The sequence below is a fragment of the Aotus nancymaae genome, unplaced genomic scaffold (genome assembly GCF_030222135.1).
Source record: "Aotus nancymaae isolate 86718 unplaced genomic scaffold, 86718_ANA_hifiasm-v0.15.2.pri h1tg000029l, whole genome shotgun sequence".
NCBI classification, from domain to species: Eukaryota; Metazoa; Chordata; class Mammalia; order Primates; family Aotidae; genus Aotus; species Aotus nancymaae.
Window position 1 is genome coordinate 70,975,074 of NW_026988442.1, and position 21,551 is coordinate 70,996,624.

The following is a 21,551-nucleotide window of genomic DNA, read 5'->3' on the forward strand; positions in this document are numbered from 1 at the left end:
TTCCCAGTCTTTCTGAATCAACATCTCAATTTTTTTTTTTGCACAGCTTTAAATTCTTTTTTATACTATATCCTTATGGATAAGTTATTCTTCACTAATATCTCTTATACTTTCACTGTGGAATCAAAAGTATCCATTTGTCTTATTATACCAAAATTATTATAAAATATGTTATTAATATCAATATTTAAACTATTTTTTACAGATAATACTACATCTAGTCTTGGCATCCTCTATTATATAAAAATAATGCATTTCCAAAGCAATTTATTTATTATTATATTTTAGAAAATAAATTTTGAACTAACTTTAGTTGAGAAGTTGTAAAATAGAATAGATAATTTCTGTATATTCTTCTGTCTTAATTAATTCAGGCTGCCATAACAAAGTACCATAGACTGGGTGACCTATACACAACAGAAATTTGTTTCTCTCCCTTCTGGAGCCTAGAAGTCTGAGATTAGGGTGCCAGCATGGTCAAGTTCTGGTGAGAGGCCTCTTCCAGGTTGTAGACTGATGACGACTTCTCACTGTATCCTCCCATGAAGGAAAAGTGATTAGAGAGCTCTCTGGTCTCCTCTTATAAGGGTACTAACTTCATTTATGAGGGCTCCACCCTCATGAACTAATTTCTCCCAAATATTTTCACATTAGAATAAGGATTTCAACGTGTGAATTTTGGGAGGACACAAACATTTAGTCCATTGCACCCTCACACAGCTTTTTCTGACATCTTACAAACCTACACAGCCATTATCAACACCAGAAAATTAATGTTGATACATTATTGTTAACCAAAGACTTTATTCAAATATCAGCCACTTTTCTGTAACGAGTTTAGTTGTTATGTCTTCTCAGTCTCATATAGCTTATAACAGTGCCTCAGATTTTCCTCATGTTTTCTTTCAATATTTTACTTCCCTTCATATGGACATTTAAAAAATCTCTACATTGTTAGTCATCAAATGTATTTTAGTAAGAAATAACAGGTATCATTTATTGAGAATTTGATTATGTACCCGGCATTGTTCTGCTTATTTTTCTCTCCTTTAATCCTAATATGGAGAGAGCTGATTACTATTCATACTTTCATTTGTGAAAACCGAAGTTCAAGCTTAAGCCATGCACCAATATTAAGTAATTTGGCAAAGGTTAACAAAGTGGAGAAATTTGAAAAAATTTACAAACTTTCACTATGTATGGTGTTTCTGATTGGAGAGTTTGTACTCAAAAGCATCCTTTACTCTAGTACTCTTATTCTAGCTTTATTCCCCTCCCTTCCTCCATGCCTCACTTTTCCTTCTTCCAAGGAATCTTTTCCTAGGTTAAACTTTCTTTAACTCTTTCCTCTATTTATCATTTTTTTTTTCTTTACAACACTAGAGGTCAAATTTGAATACAAAGTAGGGTAGGCACATTAGAACATGAGTTAAATTTCAAGACTTATTATAGTGACTACTAACTAAACATGGGTCCTTGTGAGTCAACTTACTTTTCTGGGTCTTTGTTTCATTATTTGGAGATTTAGAAGTTAAACTGTGTGGTTTTGTAACTGCTTTTATTTCTAGCATACTGAACTCACAACAGAGCTGCTGCCTAGTTTTATTATGACCTTGCCCCAATTTACTGTTTCAGTTTTGTAAGACTACCTATGTACTTAGGAGGGTTATGACTATGTGTGCTTTCTTCGGCATTTATGGAAAGATGTCGTTAGATAAATTATTTTTAAGAAGTTGGCCTCCTTTACCACACTTTCCTAGAGCCCACACATGCATTTGTCTAGCCTTTTTCTCTGAGTATTTATGTGGATCTGAAACAAGTATAGTTTTGGTTGATTTAGGCCGGTTATCTCCAGGAGCATGGTCACATCAGATAACACATTTGTGCTTTGCCATGGTAATTGTAAATACAATAAGGATTTACATTCTCTAACTTTAAGCTCAGCTTGGAATTTAGTGATAAGTATCTTTCACTAAACATGATTTCTAAGCATGTATGTGATACCTTGTCTTTTTTAAAGTTCAATGAACATTATCAGTTGATGCAACTTTTTGAATGTTTAAGTGACCAAGTGCAAAAACATGAAACCTATTAGAAAATATACCTAATACAAAGTCACTTTCTATGAAATTAAATTGCCAAAGTGACTACTAATAGATTTTTTATATAATATGAAAGAGATTGAGTAATTTACTATTGATGAAATAGGTTCCAAAAATGTCTTATTTTTATAAATTATAACCTACTTCACAGTTCTAAAAGGAATATTCAAGAATAGGTGTGATATGTTCAAAAAATGGAAGCAATTTTAGCTCTGTTTTCTCTTGATAGGTAGGCAGAGTTAGGTAGTAAAATGGTGTTAATGGAAATTACTTTTCCCCCAATAACAATGAGGACTCTAATATTATTTTAAAAATTTTACCCAGGAGGCGGAGGTTGCAGTGAGCTGAGTTTGCGCCACTGCACTCCAGACTGGCAACAGAGCAAGACTCCATCTCAAAAAAAAAAAAAAAAAAAAAAAATTAGTGGAATATGGTACAATGAGCTGTATGCCCCTTGCATATCTCTAGAGGTTCCTTAAATTGAAAGCTATTTTGTCCTTTGTAATATATACTTTGCAGTGTTTTATTAGAAAAGGATGAATGTGAAGAATGGCCATCTTTTTCCTGGCCCATTGAGTAAAAGTATTTTCCAATCACAGGCATGGTCATGGTGTACTAGTCAGGATTCTCTAGAGAAACAGAACCAATAGTATATATAGAGAGAGAGAAAAAAAGAGATTTATTAAGGAATTAGGTCACACAATTATGGGAGCTGGAAAGTCCAAAATTTGCTGAGTACACCAGCAGGCTGGAGTCCCAAAAATAATTGATGTGGCTACTTGAGTCCAAAGACAGTCTGGAGGAAGAATTTCATCTTTCTCAGGAGATCCCAATCTATTCTTTTGTTAAGGCTTTCAACTGATTAGATGAGACCAACCCACGTTATAGAGGGTAACCTGCTTATTGCTCAAATTCTACTGATTTAATATTCATGTTATCTAAAACATACCTTTACAGCAACATTCAGACTGAATGACTGATTATTTGTGTACCATGGGCTAGCCAAATTGACTCATATGATTAACTATCACACATAGCTAGCTACACAATATACTTTAGGTGTGGTTGTGTAAATCAGTGCAGAATTCCCATTAGAGCAATAGCTTGGAATCCAGACATTATTTTCTGTGTTCATATCCACTCACCAATTTGTTTGCTCTATCTATCTGCATTTATTAGTGACTACCAAATTATGACTTTTCAGGACCTCTTATTGGGAGACAATTCTCCATGAATCTCTCACATTTTTCCATATCTTAAAGTAAGACATATACTGTCTTCTCCTCTGAAGCATCTTTTCAAGGATACTTGTATAGCAAAAAGTATTGAGAAAAAGAGATAGAGTCACCGTCCAGTGAAAACAGCAGGCCTTCTTACTCCCCATTTTAATAAGTTTGGATTTTCTAAACTCAGGATTCTTCTTCTGTAATACCACCCACAGTGTATGAAAACATTCATATGGACCCCCTCCCAGTTGATCCTGGGGACTTGAAGTAAAGGGAACTGACACCAATCTGCTGATGACCATGCTGCTTGTTGTGCCATGAGTAATAAAATCCTTTATATCTGACCCACAAGTCTTCTGTCTCCTACTAGAATTCATGGAACAAAAACAGGCAAACTTATAAGTTTGAAAGTATGATAAAATTTCAGTCCTTAACCATTCTTGATCTTTTATTTTAATTATCAGTTTAGATTATTGGTAACTATGATGCATACTATGGCACTATCTTTACTTGTCCATGTGTTCATCGTATCAAAGATAAACTATCTGAATGCCATAGACTGATGATCCCCTGACTCACTGAAACTGACAGTATGCTTTGGATAATGGAAGGAAACCACTACATTTTAATATATGCTGTTTATTCTGGAAAATAAGACCCTTATATGAACTCTACAGATCTCTTTGAATATAGCATCAAAGTATTTTGTTCTGAGTGACAATGACTTGTATATTCACCCTCCATGACCTAACAACTAAGGAGAAATCTGGATGATATCTTTAGTTTGTGACCAGAGACTCTTGAAACCCCATGATACAGCATATTCAGCAAGCAAATTTGACTGCTACACTATTAATTAAATCAGTGTCATTCACTCATGTCAGATACATATGAGCTATGTATGGCCTCAGGCCATATCGAAATGCACAAAAAGAATTTGTGTTAATTGAACTACAAGGATACGAGACAGGAGAGTTGTCCGAGTGCTGGCACTAGGGTGAGGTAAGGTATCCCTGGCCTTAGGAATGTCTACATGCATGATGCAGATTTAATTATTTAAGGCACTTTACCATATTCTGTACTCATGTAAACACTTTCGTTCCAATTCAGAAAAATAATGTTCATGTTAAGGATAGATAACCCTGGATAAACTTTTATAAGGTGGAATAACGTAGAAACTATGAATTTATAATGGCCATTTGGGGTTATAATTTTTAATTAGTTTCTTATTATATGCATCAAATTCTGTTGTAAAGCATCAAGATCTATGGATCATTTTGGAGGTCCAGCTTATGTGCCTAACAAAACTAAGACCACTGCTCACATCTTTTCTTTTAAAAGCCATGAACCCATTTTAAAAGTAGGCAATTATATTTTAAATATATAAAACTGTAGTCTTCTTTTCCATGAATGTGTAATATCTAAAAATCAGATCTGTAATGAAGTTTTCATTTTAGAAATATGTTTTTCTCCCAAAACCACTCTCTTTAAAAATGTTTATTTGATCTAGTCCAAAGTATTACATTCATTTGAAAAATTGTTCTATTTATTCTTTTTAAATCCACATCATTATTTCTTTTAAAATTTCCATAAATTTTATTATATATTATTCAGCCTCATTTCCTTAGTGGTAGTTATCTCTTATAGGAAATAGTATTGTTAACATCATGAGTTTTTTACTTAAGTGAACCATGCAATTCATTATCGATCCTAAATTTGAATGAGATGTGTGAGTGTGTGGGTGTTTAATGTACTATTCATATATTATTCCATTTATACAAGTCATTTTGAAATTACTAGAACAATGTATACAAGGATAACATGTTGTAGAAACTTTAATATTTTGAGAAAAATAATATTAAGTTTTTGGAATGCATGAAAAGGCTGTTTATTTTCTGAGTATGAGTAAATGTGCAATATCTTCACTTAGCATGAAAAATATAGATATAATATTAATCTAAACAAACTTTATAAGAAATGATTATCTACTGAATTTTTTCTTTTTTTTTAAGACGTATAAACATGTTGACTCCTTGCCTATTGATGAATGAAAATGGGTATTTTGTGAAAGCTAAGGGAGATTTTGAACATATTTTTTAAATAGTCATGCTCTTGGCTAGTAGTTATGCAATAATAATAATAATAAATAGTAGCAAATATAAATTTTAGAATGTAGACTACTTGAACTGTCACCCAAACTATACAAAGCAATGTACTCTACCAAGTTTTTCTTTATCAAACAACTTCCTTTCATTTTAATATCAGGTGTTTCCTCAAGCTAATAGTTAGATTCTCTGTAGTCACTTATGTTTGTTTGGCCTTTGAATGCCACAACCTTCATATATCCCTGATCTGGTTAAAGGACTTTTGTTTATAGAGTCATTATTAGTCAGTCTCAGGCAGGACCCAACCAGACCCCTTTGAATAAAATATCAAACATACATAAGACTGATGCTCTATAAGTCTTACTGTTTCATCTAATTTATAAGTTGATTTAAAGCAGAGACCAAATAATGTGGAAACAGAATGCTTCCCTTATCAATGTATATTTGTTGAGAAAGGGATTAATTGATTGTTCAGACTTCGTTCTACAAGAGAAAAATTCCTTCCTGTCCTATTAAAGATAACCTAAAATGATTCCCAATTTGCTCATAGATCTTTATATACATTTTCTTATTTTAAAATTTGTATTCATCACCATTCTCCCTATAACAGAAAAAAAAAAACACACACACACAAACAGAAAACAACATTAAAAAATGCTCTAGGCGAATTCCTTTATTACTATCTTAATAGACTAGACACCTGGCTTAAGGAGAGATTATACAGAAATTATAATGATACTATTACAGGAATAGTAATCATCATCATAATATTTATTATTTAGTGTGTGCCAAGCATTATTTTAGAATATCACATATACTTATGAATATATTACTTTTAGTTAAAGCTAGTCAATGGTAAAAGTACAAGAAAATATTATAGAAAAATCATTGTAAAGGCAAAAAAATAGGATATATTCCTATCAAGTAGTACCCTTAAAGAAAGGAGACAAAAGAGATATAAAATATTTTTTAATCCTGATAAATTAAGAAAAATTAACATGAATTGAGAAGTTACTGTATTCCAGGGAATATGCTAAATGTTTATATGCAGTAACTATTAATAGTTTGCCCTTTGTAATCACCTTATGGGGTAGGTGCTATTATAATCTTCACTTTCCTAATGCGTCACTGAATTTGCTTACCCAAGTGTCAGAAACAAAAATTTCGTTCATACAATATTGTAACTGCTTCATATGAAAAAATTAAGTCTCAAGTCATATATATTTTTTAAAAGTTTTAAAAATAAGAGGGTTATCCAGCATGAAGATATTTTATGCTGGAGAAGATTTCAAATGTAATCTAATTTTTGAAAACCAACTAACAAGATAAAAAATCATCTACAGACTATGATAAATAGAAAAGAGTAAATAACTATTCTCGTTCCATTATGCCAGAATAAGAAAGTGCTCAGTAAAACTGTCAATAAGTAAAGACAAAATTAAACTTCTTTTTCTAAGCATAGGACAATTAACCTATGAAAATTACTCATACTAGATGGTAATGAAGCAGGGAGCTTAGTGAAATTGAGTACATATCTGATTCACTATAATGGAATTTTCAGTTAGGTCAGATCACATTTTATTTCAATCATTCTGAATCATGGCACATGTTGAGTAGCAATAAGGATTCCAAGAGAAAATTTTACTTTTTTTCCTGATGACATGATAATAGTAAATATTCACTGTGTTTGCATATAGGGAAATGTGATATAGATTTCCTTGTAGTGTGCAAAGACACAGCTCTCTCTCTAATGTATACTACCTATTGCTTTTGTCCAAAATAAATTCCAGTTCTGTGCGTCATGCCAGAAAGGAAAAGAGGAAGACTATGTAGACTCCTTTGGTGTTGAGAGAAGAGAAGGAGTTGACAGCAATTCTGCATGCAATAGAAGAATGGAATTGTTGTAATGTTGTAGGCTGAAGTGTGGTTTACAAAGTGACAAAAAGCAAGGGCAAGATGCTACAGAAACTCACTCTAGGAACTGTGCAGTTTTGAAGATCTCCACACTTTGGGTCATAGGGCTTGCGTTTTTGTCCAATTACTACTGCTTTGTGAATAATAATAGACTATAAGTAACTGCCTTGACTTTGAAGTTTTAGTTTCCCCCCTTATAAAATGAAGGGTTTGAATTAGGTGAACTCATAGGATTATTATTTGTTTATTATATTTGAATTATCATTGCCTGTATCTCATAGAATCTTGTAATAGGATTCTTTGTAAGATAAGTCTAAAATAAACAGAAGTGTTTCAGCGATCTCTTGAGATTCACTGTTGATGCAGTTCTGGAATGAAGGCCTGTTCTGGGTTTTCATACTTGTGCTCCTCCTGAAACTGTTCATCCTTGGGCAAGAGGACATTCATATTATTTTGATTATTCAGATTACATATTACAAGTTTGAACATGCTGACATAGCATGAGTAGATTTTTCTTCAGAACAGTCTATGTTGCTGAAGTTGTCAGTTATATTCAAGCTTTTTTGCTCCTATCACTTGTATGTTCCCATTTTTCTGCAGATCACTGAATTACAGTAAATTGAGGTTCAATTAAAATCTGAGTTAATGACCATGATTAATTTGTTAACACTGTGTACAACTGAAAGAGGGCCTATTATTCACATAAAAAGGGATTCAAAATAAAATTGAAATGTATAGAATAGTAACATTTGCAAAAATTATATCATAAAGATATCATGAATTGGAGTTCATTACTTTTTGAACTAAATAAAGTTTTTATTAAGTAGAATATTAATTGTGAACACTAGTTTTAATTGGTAAAAGCCACTTCTTTCTTGTTTTTCTTTTTGTTTTTTTCTTTTTTTTTAGATCTGGATAATGTGGAGGGCATTGCTGTGGACTGGATTGGAAATAATCTTTACTGGACCAATGATGGCCATAGGAAGACCATTAATGTGGCCAGGTTGGAAAAAGCTTCTCAGAGTCGTAAGACTCTTCTAGAGGGTGAAATGTCTCATCCCAGAGGAATTGTGGTGGATCCAGTTAATGGGTATGCAATATTTGACTAGCTTTATACAAGAAAAATGACAATAGATAACTTTGGTCTTTACATATTTAATAGTAGTCAGTTTTATTTAAATTCATATCTATATCTGAATTTACACACAAATGATGTTAGTGGGTCAAGTTACAGATTTAATGGTTTTTTTGTCCTAGAGAATGCACTAAATAAACATGTCAAATATGTTGACCTGAAATAGATTACTGCATACAAATATATTACTTGATTTATTCAAAATTAGCACTATAATGTATTTTAAACAGCCCAACACCAAGGTGAATAATGAATTCAATCAGAAAATCAATCAATTTTATATTGTAAAGGCTATTGAAATTTAATGTATTCAAAAAAGGGCAAAAGTTTTTATTTCCTGAGGGCCATTTTATTAAATGAGTTACTATGCTCCTTTTTTTTTAATCCTCACAACAATCCTCTGAATTAGTTACTATTCTCATCCCTGTTTATAAAGGTGAAAATGATAACTGCCTTGCCAAACACCATTCAATTAGTAAGAGACCGGGTATACATTTATTCCCAGGGAGTCTGTCTCTATGACTTTACTCTTAGCCACTAAACTTCACTGCTTTTTGTTAGTCTAGGGTGATAATCACATAATTTTAGATACCACCATAATTTCCATATAGGGACATCATTTTATAATACGTATTACTTGTTTTAGAATGGAATATTTTGTCCAATTCTTGGTAATATGTTTTCTTTTGATTTTTATTCAGAGCTGTTACCTGATCACAAAACTATATTTATAGGAATATCAAAGAAGATGGAAATTTTAAATAGCATTTTATAACTTAAAAATGTTTTTTTTCTTGAATATTTTACATGTACAGGTTTTTGATGTGTTTTTCCCTCCATGGCTTACATATTATTATTTTAAGGCATCACAAAATAGATATTCTCTACACTTTAATGCACATATACAAAAAATATGTATTGGATAGGAGGCATGTGAATCACTTATAAACTGAGATCACCAGATTGCAGTTCCTAGAATTGTTTGTGTTGAGACTAGCTCCAAATACAACCAGGTGCTTCTTCCTAGGCAGTGAGTGAACTCATTGTAATTGTTTTCATAGGGCATAATTATAAAGTAATTTTGGTGATTTTATGTGTGGATTCTATAATCATCTGTTAAACCAGTCTTAGTTCTTGAGGAGAATATTTATTCCACACTGTTCAAATCTATTTGAAGAAGGAAATTTCAAATGTCTTAAAACAGCATCTTCTTTCTCACTATTATGTTAGAGAAAATGTTTTGTGATAGAGTAAAAGCGTCTTTGTTGTGCCCAAAGAGATGACACACATGTGGAAGTCATAAAAACATATAATTTAGAGCACACTACTTCCATCTCTCTTCTCAAATTTAGAAATCCTCTTCAACATCTCCCAAGTTTGTAGGCATCCATATTATGTTTAAAACCTATAGCATCTACATAGTTCAAGCTATCTGAAGACAATTCTGATTAATAGAATTTTTTTTCAGTAAGACAATGTCCGCATCCCTGTAATGTCTTCCTACCAACTGTCCCTATTTATAGGCAATAAATGTAATAAATATTATTTAAAACTAGACAGTGTAACTGAGAAACAGAGGAAAGAACTTATTTTGACTCATCTCCAGAAAGGCTGGGGATAGACTTCATCAGATGATTACATTCGAACAGGCCTTGAAATAAAAGGTAGAATTTTTCTTGGTATATTAGCAGAAGGCCAGATTAACCTATGTTTTATGTGAAGAATGCCCAGAGTCCCACCTAGAAAAATATTTATATTAGTTCCTGCTTATTTTATAGGTTATATTTCTATTCTGTGTGTTTAAGAATTCTCTTCATTTGGTATTGATTGTAAAGCTTTCATAATATCCTTTTTTTTTTTTTTTTTTTGAGACAGGATCTCACTGTCACCCAGTCTGAAGTGAAGTGGTGTGATCTTGACTCATGGCAGCCTCTATAGCCTGGGCTCAAGTGATGGATTCTCCCATCTCAGCTTCAGCTTTGGGACTAGCTGGAATTACAGGCACAAGCCACCGTGCCTGGTAACTTACCGTAATTTTTATAGAGATGGGGTTTCGCCATGTTGCTCAGGCTGGTCTTAAACTCCTGGGCTCAAGCATTTCGCCTGCCTCGGCCTCCTACAGTGCTAGAATTACGGGTGTGAGCCATGGTACCTGGCCCACAATATACATTAAAGCAAAAATTATTAAATTTGTAGATGATTTTATATATTTATATATCCTCTATCAGATTGACATTACTTAGAAAGATAATTTTGTTTAAATAAAAATAATTTTAGGTGATGGATCAGTTCACAAACAACTCCTTTATTCAAATAGTAAAAGAATATGCAGTATACTTAGAATACCCAGATTTATCTCTCATTTGTGTGTGTGTGTGTGTGTGTGTGTGTGCACACAGGCACATGTATGTATGGTTTGGTTCACAGAAAAAAAAAGTGTGTTGCCATGATCAAAAGGAGAAGCTATAGGGAAGTTAACTGCTGTATTAATAAGTTATAATTTAACAAAAATAAAACTGCATTAATTAACTATATATATGAAAATTTCAGGAAAATATCAGTAGAGATGAAAAGATTGCATATTTCACTTTTGTGTAGTTCATTTATAAAGCTGATGTCAAGTACTTATACGTAACTAACATAGAATTAGGGCAAATAGAATGACTATCCTTTTTGTTACCAAGTTGCCCCAATTTAAAAAATCACTTTAAGAAAGTACAAGATACAAGATAGAAATATTTCCATGTTTATTCCTAGGATTAACACAATTCAACAGTCTCAATATACTTCCTCAGGTCTCAAAAGGCATATCAACATAATTGGAAACCGTTAAGAGATTTAGAAAGAGCTTAATTGGTAGTGTTGTTCATCCTCAGTTTTCCCAAGTCTGCCAGTTTAGATCACAGTAGGATTTTTTGTCATGGTGACAGACTTTTTCCAAATGCACTTAGAAATTCTTAGAGTCTACGAAATGGAGGAGGCAGGGGATCTAATATGGGTATTTCAAGGGTCAGCAGCTTGGAAAAGATTTGAGACTTTATAAAGCTGTATGTGAGATGGCTGGATTACACCTACACTTTAATTAATAAACTCAGGAACTTTCACATGACCCTAAAAAAACAAATGTGGTGGGTTTTAACCTTATTCATGAGGGAATTGGAACATTAGTTCAAGGCCCCCTCTCCTACTGTTAGAGCTTATACAAAAGATTTGTTTTTAAAGGCAAATGCTTTTGTTTGAGATAGAAATTAAAGCTCAAAACCTCAAGGTCATTCAACCTGCTATTATTAAACTTATGTGCTGCTAAATCATCTTCTGTAGATTTTGGGGGTAATAATGAGCATCAATAAAGCATAGATAATTTGCATCAGGAAGACAAATTAGACCTGGCCAAACAAACCCAGTATGACTGTGCCCTTTAGAACAAAGGCAGTCCAATTACCTGTGTTAAAAAATAATAATTCATCTGAGATTAAATAAAGTCTGGAGTAGATCATTAACTGTGCCATGGGTTCTCATGTCAGTTAATCTGGTTTTTAATCACATAATTGATTATATACTTTTTGAAGTAGACAACATTTAAAATAGTAATGACCCAGAAAATCATTTTATATACTTAGTATCAATACCCTCAAAAAATAGATATTTGGCACGTACTGTCAAGTTCACTAATGCATGAGGCCAGAAAGCACGAGAGTGGTGGTAGTGGCTTTTCTGTAATAAGTGTAAATGCACAGTTCTTCCAAACAAACCTTTACTTTCCTTAAAACTTCACAGCTGTCCCCTCTTTGACAGATAAGCACTTAAACAGGATAAGAAATCAGAATGTAACTAGAATTCATGGTAGTGCCAAATCTGAGGAAATGTCTATACTGTGGCTTGTTGTAATAACCATATGCATTTTTTTAAATGTCTTAGTTGGATGTATTGGACAGACTGGGAGGAAGATGAAATAGATGACAGCGTGGGAAGGATTGAGAAGGCCTGGATGGATGGATTCAATCGGCAGATTTTTGTGACTTCAAAGATGCTGTGGCCAAACGGTTTAACTCTGGACTTTCACACCAACACATTATACTGGTGTGATGCCTATTATGATCATATTGAAAAAGTGTTTTTGAATGGAACTCACAGGAAGGTAAAAGACAAATGCTGCTGTTTTTAACCCACAGGCTTCTTTTTTTCACAGAACCTTGTTATGTTGTGTTAAAAATACTTTCAAGTTTATTTTTACTCCTCTGAGGTGGCTGCCAATAGTCTCCATGGGGTGGCTAAAGGAGGCTGAGCATTAAGTAGTGCAGCTGGCACTTGCCTCTGGGAGACCAGGCCCAGCTCACTGTGGTATGCCAGGATTTGTGGGATTTTTAAAAGAAGCTCTCAGGATATCAGAGCTGTTTTAAAATGCAGTTTTTCTACATTATTGATGAGTTTTCTATAACCAAGCAACTCCACTCTATCCAAATATGTTCAATCTTTTCAGGTGAAGTTTAACATTATGTTTTATGAGGAAGTAATTACATTGTATTTGTTTGAATAACTTGGTGACATTGAAACTTAAACACATAGTAGGCATGAACTGAACTTCAAGCTTATTAGTATGAATTGGTATCAGTTTCCTCTTGCTTCTTTTGCTGGAGTAACTGCAAAATGATTTTGAAATTCTTAGGTAACATTGAGGATGATGCAGTTGGCTGTGAGACAGAGGCATAGTTGACAAAACATAACCTCTATATTTCATGTTATAATTACCTAATTACACACAACACCAAAACTGACTTTAACAGAGTTAAGTAATAGAAAAAGGGAATGTTAGAAACGATGGAAATGCTTCCTTTAACTTACATTTCTTTTCGTGTTTTTGGAAAGAAAAACTGCATATTTGGCTAAGCCTACTCATTATGGATTCTGTTTTAGAAATAAAAACTACACTAATCAGTTAAGACTATTCAGCTGTCGATTGATTCTAACAGTACTTTAAATATTTTCTCCAAATAAGTACAATTGGTTGACATTTAACCTCATGTCACATACTTAACAGGTGCTAGATAAATCTTTATGCTTCCTTAGAAGATGTTGGTATGTAAACAATAAACATAATACTTTCATGGCCAGCATATTTTAGCCTACCTAAAAGTGAGAAAAACATTAAGAAACCATGTCAATTATTCAATAGATGATAGTTTGGTAAGAAGAATTCATTAAAAGGAGCAAAATTTAAATTTATGACCCTAAATTATGTAGATAATCTTCTCAATTCTCTAATATTAGATGAAGTGGATACAAAATCTTTTTCATGTTGTATTCAGTATAATTCTATTTATGGTGAAAGATGAAAGAGTATTATCGTTACTGAGGTATAATTTATTCCCCTTCTACAATCCTACATGTGAAACTGGACTTAAACTTTTATCACACGATTCCTTCATTTAAGGAACATCAAAACAATATAACTAGAATGTAAATGAATATATTAACATAACCAGAATTTAATTTGCCAGTGAGTTTTATCTATTTACTAATAATAAATGTGCCTGTGTTTAAAATTTAAATCTTTATCATCTTTTCTGTCAGATCCAAGATTTCTTCAATTTGCATTGGACCATTTAAAGTAGGAGGATCCTTTTTGCTCCCATTGTCATTTGAACATGTTCCATCTGTTGGCTACTGGATGAGCAACCATGCAATACACATGATTATTTAGATCGATTTCTATCCCAGGATGTGATACTGAAATATCATAAGCAAAAGAAACAGGAATGAGAGTTAGGAAAAGTCATTTTAGTATTTGCATTCTTAACCATATTTTAAGTGTCATAGTTAAAAGTATTTAAATGGATAAAATATAGTGATATCCTTCAAATAGGATGCCCTAAAACAAACAAACAAAAATATGCTCACATTGTGAAATCCGTTTTTTAAATCGATCAGAGAAAAAGAGTTAAGATATTAGATTATTATCTGTTATACTTATTTGAATATCACTTTCTCTAAATACCTACTTATGTTTCTAAAGGTCAGTTCTGATTTTTCACAATGTGTTTATATTTTGCAGATTGTTTACAGTGGGAGAGAGTTGAACCACCCTTTTGGACTGTCGCATCATGGAAATTATGTGTTCTGGACTGATTATATGAATGGTTCCATTTTTCAACTAGATTTGATAACGAGTGAGGTGACATTGCTGAGGCATGAAAGACCACCCCTATTTGGGCTTCAGATTTATGATCCACGAAAGCAACAAGGTATTAAAAATAAATAAATAAAAGTGCTTCTGAGATTCACATATAATAATACTTCACAGTAGTTATAAAGTTTTATATTGACAGTTTTGCTGCAGTTTTATGATAAAAGATGTCCAATTCGCTCCAAAGTCAATCAAATCATAGGCTTCGTTATCATAGAGATTTACTTTTTATTATTCTAAATAGCCTAAGTGATTAACACTGAAAATTCTGTTTGAGTGAGGTTTAGGGTTTTCTCCAACTGTTTCCGTTTTTTCATGTGATTTTCACTTAAGAAGACTATTAGTTATTTAAATTAAAACAATTCTCTTAATGTTTTTAAAGAATAAGTATTGTGAAACATGAGAACCTCCTTAGTTTGAAAGAGAACTATTGAAAAATTTAAGATGCATTATACAAGAAAAATATTATTTTAAAAGTGTCGTTGTATATTTATCTGATTAATTTCAATGTATATTTAAGGAACATGTAATTTTTTTAGATGACACAGAAGTAAAAGCATGTATAACAATATCCATGTCTTAAAATCAGATGATATTATATTATGTTTTGTTTCTGTGAGTTATTAATACTTATTAGGACATCTACACATAGCATTACTTAGAATTTAAGTATTTTAATTTGCAGTGGCTTTGAAATTAAAAAAAATAATTTAGGTATTGAACGAAGAAAACAGTTGAGTAAATTATGTGGTAGGTTTTTTACGAGTCTAAATAGTCATTGTTCCTTTTTTAAAGAGATATCCTTGTAAAAATTTAATGATCATGAATTACAATACCTTTAGGATGAATAAATTATATTCTGAATTTCCTAACACATATGCTATCAATAGGAAATTATCTAGCAACAGAGTTTTTGAAGATATTTTGGCTAAAATAGCGATTCTAAAGTGAACTATCTCACTCAAAAGCTTAAGATATTTTTTCCCCATTATATTAAAATTGCTTCATTGGGATACAAATGAAATTGTATAAAATAATGGAAATGTATAAAATGAGAAATATCAATAGCTGATAAGAGATGAAATTATCTTTTAAAAGAATAAAACTAAAATTATTTGGATGGCACAAGCCAAAGCTATGGACAAGAAATAAGGAATAGAGATAGTTGCCTGGATAGATTAAAAGGTAATATTTTGTTATATTCATATAAACCCTGCACCCCTAACACACTACCATAGTTTGCCTACACTAACAGGAGCCCAGACTATGAATAGGAACAATCCTTTTTATATTTTGAAGGATCTTGTTTTCAAGATTATAGTTCTCTCTAAATTCACAATCTAACCTTTTCATGATCACATTTTCCATTTCCCGTCTCTTTAGAATTGTTTTTCTTGAATGTCATTTCTAAATTTCCCTCGCCAAAGTCCATAACATTTTTATCATCTTCAGATTCTTTAAGCTTCCAGTGGCTTTAGTGAGTTGTTGAAGTAAATGCAACACATGTAGTGATAAATACCCTGGGCTTAAATCCAGGTCCTAACATCTTCTTTTGAAACTTTGGACTCTTGATGAAAGATTTAACAAAAATAAGAAATATTTTCTTCATAAAATTTCCATGATGATTAAATAGCTATTTGTTATATAAAAGCAAAACTTATATAGCATTGTACCTGACAAACAAATTATAATAGGCAATTTGCCCCTACAATTTCTCTAAACAGGAAGCATTTGTTTTTAATGTTACCCTATAAATAGGCATTTAAAATAAATATTCAATGAAATAATGTATCACAATAATATGCAATGAAGTACATAACTCTGATAGAGAATATTTTTGGTGTTCTGAAAGGTGTCATTGATGTATAATAGTGCAGTGTTATTCTTTAGATGGACAATGGTCTTTTAAAAGTGACTTTTCCCATTTTAATTAAAGGGACATTAAAATAACTGAGCTCTGACTACTAAATTATTTTTCAACTTTTATTGTAGAAACCATAATGTTTTGTCTTACTGAGTGAATGTATTGAGGATAATTGATAATTTTTTATTAACTTAGGTGAATTAATCAATTGATTTTTCTACCACATCTTCATATACCTAAGGATTACCTAGTACTTAACTATATGTTTGAACAAGCAATAGAATATGGAAAGGATTCCCGGTTAACACCATTTTTTTCTCAGTCAAGTGACATTGATATTAGATAATCTACTTGAGTTCTAAATTTTTAGTATCTTTTACTACATTGATCAAAGTAGCTGAATTATAAAGCAAAATGCATTCAGATGTTTAGATATGGGTAGTTTGTCTTAATTATTACAATTTTCTCTCAGTGATGTTACTCTTTGCATCTTTTGAACATTAGATATTAACATTTGAGAAATAGATGATCAGTCCCCCATAAATGTTGATTTCATATTGTCCTGTTAGACTGTTTTTATTTTTTAAGTATGGATAAAATTTAGTGATTTAATAGAAAACCAAATCTCTAAGTAGTATATATCTCCTTTTCTTAATGGAATAATAAAAGCTGGCCTTAAGTAGCCTTATAGTCTCTCTCTCTCTCTCTCTCTCTCTCTCTCCCCCTCCCTCCCCCAGAGAATACAAACTACATGACTTTATTTATATGTATAGTATATATAGACTATTTTATTTATATATGGTTTTAATACATGGGGATAGATAGTATTAATACACACACACACACACACACACACAGACACACACACACCCCACCTGACAAGAACACCATGAAAAATATTCAAGAATGATAATAATGTAATATCTATTCATTTTAGGTTCAGTGTCAGAAAATCAGTCAACTAATAAGATCCCCCCTCACTCTTCATATTAGAAGATACTTGTCAATGGCCAGGCATGGTGGCTCACACCTGTAATACCAGCACTTTGGCAGGCTGAGGGGGGTGGATTACCTGAGGTTAGGAGTTCAAGACCAGCCTGGCCAACATGGTGGAACCCTGTCTCTACTAAAAGTACAAAAATTATCGAGGTGTGCTGGTGGGTGCCTGTAATCCTAGCTACTCGGGAAGCTGAGGCAGAAGAATACCTTGAATACGGGTGGCAGAGGTTGCAGTGAGCCCAAAACATGCCACTGCACTCCGACCTGGATGACAGAGCAAAATTCTGTCTCAACAAAAAGAAAAAAAGAAAAGGAAAGAGACTTGTCAAATTACTTGGAATATACCAGCTAATTTTAGGAAGGTAGATATAAATAAATAACATACTAAACAGAAAGCTACCTCTAGGAAAGAATTATTAAGTAACTCTTAGGGAATTAGCATCAAGAAGTTTTCTCATATACTACTGTTATTTCTACTGTTAAAATTTATAAGCTTTCCTTTTTCATTAACATTGGATAGCTAGAATAAATTTTTAAAGCTTTCTTCTGGTATTCCTCACATAAACAAAAACAATTGTGTAAAATAACAGACTTTCCTTTTCATTTTCTACATTCAAACGCACACTTTGATTTTTTGCACATTTTAGGGAATAAGATAATCAAAACTAAGTAATATTTTAATAAGGGTTGATTAAATGTATCCTATTGTTTTATGACAAACAGAAAACATTTATTAACTAAGAAATAGCTGTAACTGTCAAAACTACCAGGAAGTGGACTAAGCATTTCTATTTAATTCTCACGACATATATTTAAAATAGGTACTATCGATTTATATTTTACATATGAGGCGTGGCCACTGGCCCTCAAGAAACACAGTAAGCCAGGGATAAAACTGAGATTCAAATTCAGGTCTGACCACAAAATACTTTTCTGTGATTAATTTGTGTAGCCAATTTAATTTCTTAAGATTTTATAACTACTATACTTTTGGATAGAAGAAAAAGATTGTGAATATTCTTTGGTCATTGTAATTTTATCACTGATGAATTTTGTATTCAAATATATATTTTTAATATAAAGTTCCCCTTGACTACTTTTATATAATCCAGGATTTAGAGATTTTAGGTTACACAGAAGCTGGTATAACAAACATAGTAATTTTCATTTTATTTATGACATATTTATTAATCACACTTTTTATAGGTTTAATAAGTTTTTGGTTTGGTGATAGGGCCATCATCACAAAATTTTTCTTTCTTTTAAAATTTCTCATTTTTGAGATAATTATCAAAAACACCCCAAAACTAAGGAGTCTCTTAATATAGATATACACATACCTTTATATAAGTGACTTCATAGCAAGTCAAATATAAATATAATCTTCAATGTGCATCTGATTCTGAAAGAGAGAAAAAAGTATGAAACATTTTATCCTTTCCTCAGATTGACTAACATCATTCAAAGTCAATTCTTCTGAAATTATACTAGATTAAATGCATAATTCTCTGGCCTCAGGATCTTACTCTACCAGGCTTTATCTAAATTTTGGAATAAATGGGTTAACTACTACACCTTCTAAACTAGAAGCTCAAATATCTCTACGTTAATTAGAAAAAAAAGAGAATCCCCACAGTTTTACATGTTTTATATTAACTGCAGCAAATTCTCACTTTTCATGTAAGACACTGAGTAGTCAAGAGTCCTGGACACATATAGAAATGGAGGTTTCATTGTTACACCATTTTGAAGAAAATTCAGATTAAGGAAAGACTGACACAATGGAATTCCTTTGTGTTGGTTTCTATATGCTCTCATTTGCTCAATAAAAGATATTTTATTAACAAAGTTAAACTTCTAAGGTCTAAAAACATTGAGATGTTAATATAGGCTTGTGAAATGTTTTCACATATTATTTATGTCTTTACTACCGTTCTTTGGAAGTGATATCTGTCCACATCGATAGATACGCTCCAAATTATTGTTCTTCTCATTCAAACTGCTAACTAAAAGTTGCATTCACCACTTATTCATTTAACTAATGTTTCTATATGCTCTCATTTGCTCAATAAAAGATATTTTATTAACAAAGTTAAACTTCTAAGGTCTAAAAACATTGAGATGTTAATATAGGCTTGTGAAATGTTTTCACATATTATTTATGTCTTTACTACCGTTCTTTGGAAGTGATATCTGTCCACATCGATAGATAACGCTCCAAATTATTGTTCTTCTCATTCAAACTGCTAACTAAAAGTTGCATTCACCACTTATTCATTTAACTAATGTTTATGAAACACACTCTGTACCAGGCACTATTTGTAAGGTGGAAAATAATTTTGCTTCTGAAAGGCACAAGATTGGAGGAAAAAAGACACTTTTTGGTCAAGCCAGATGGCCATCTTCAACTAGATATTGAAAGCTATTCTTCATTTGCTTTCCTTGCATATTTGATTTTTAAAAACTATCTGCTTCCTAATAGTAACAGACTTTTGTTGTTTTTTGTATGTTATATTTAGTATGTCTTTTTTGATATAATTTTGTTTTATCATATATAAATAAGTTAGCATTTGAGAGCACAATTTTAGAGCAAGAAAATCTTATATCTAATTATTTATAAATAATTATAATAATTATAATGATTATCTAGAAATGATAATTTCATAAGAATTATTTCCTACTTCTACATATTGGTAGTGTCATTTAGACTCTCAAATAGTCAGCATTCCTACCTTGAAATGAAATAAAAACTTTCTTGTCATTGTATTTAAAAATTGAATAAAATATAATGTATATGTAAAGTAACTAGCTCTGGGATTGATTATAAATGTTCATTAATAGCAGCTATTAATATGTTAATAATTCTTTTATTGACATTTAGGTATAAAAATTTTTTAGCACTGTGTTTGAAAAGTAGTGACTTAAACATGTATTAAAGAGGATATTTCTACATAAAATATTTTTCTAGCATCAGAACTTCAAAATATAATATCATATAAACTCTATCTGTAACATATTAGAGTAATGAAATTCAAAAATATGTTGAGTCACTATTAAAAAAGACCTAAGTCATTCTGAGGATAGATATGAAATTATTCAAATTAATTTAAATTTTGGATTTCTATCATGACAGAACAAACAACCAATTCCTCTCTCTTAATATGTAGTATTCACAGAAAAGAAATAAATTTCCAAGTTTGACTAATGCTAATTTATTTTTAAATACTTAAATTTCATATTTATTTAGAATGGTATGAGGCACACCAATGAATTAAAGAATATGATATTTAGCATATAATTTCAACATTTCAAAATATTGTCAGTAATTCCTTATTTCTCACTGCTTAAATTCTTTATATATTTCTCAAAATATATTGAATTAGTTTTAATTTTTCCAGAATCTGAATGCTATTAAAATATTACATATACAATTTAATCCTGTACAGAATGTGTACAACATAGAATAACTGTGCATCCTATGAAGCATTGCATTTTTATTCCATGGCCATGCAATAAACATGACCTTATCTGGAAGCTGCTTAAAGCATTTATACGTTTCCTACTGGAAAAACTGTATATTAGGTTTAATTACTGTCTGAGTTCAGAAATTGATACTGTAGCATGAATTATTAGCTGTCTTGGCTTTCATATGTATTTTCAAATTTGTTATAAACACAGTGAATTACATTTATTTTTCAGGATAGTGAAATGATAATGTGCTTTAGGTCATTCCTTCTGATCTGTGGGTACACAATGATAATCTGGGGTAATGTGTTGAATATTTATTGCACACAGGGGCATTTTAGAGTTTTTCTCTCACTTCTTATTATCCTCTACATAACACATCCAAGCTTTGAGGCTCACAGTCTCAACCTAGTCTGTCACTTTAATCACACTTTCGGTATTTGCACTTTAATCGTTTTATTCTCTTATTGTGTGGCTCTAAGTAATTAAAAGCTCTTTATTTTTAATGTTTGAGTAAAATCTTCTGATGTAATCAAAATGTTATTTTTTGATACTTT

At 31.6% G+C, this 21,551-nt stretch overlaps 1 protein-coding gene across 1 annotated transcript in view; it reads left to right on the top strand.

Annotated features, from left to right (window-relative positions):
• Positions 1-21,551, top strand: part of LRP1B (LDL receptor related protein 1B) — a 1,560,879-nt gene that overhangs the window by 801,498 nt on the left and 737,830 nt on the right. The window contains exons 13-15 of the mRNA XM_064382912.1: positions 8,257-8,437; positions 12,401-12,620; positions 14,535-14,724. Coding sequence (XP_064238982.1) covers positions 8,257-8,437; positions 12,401-12,620; positions 14,535-14,724 — 591 coding nt within the window. The remainder of the gene's footprint in view (positions 1-8,256; positions 8,438-12,400; positions 12,621-14,534; positions 14,725-21,551) is intronic.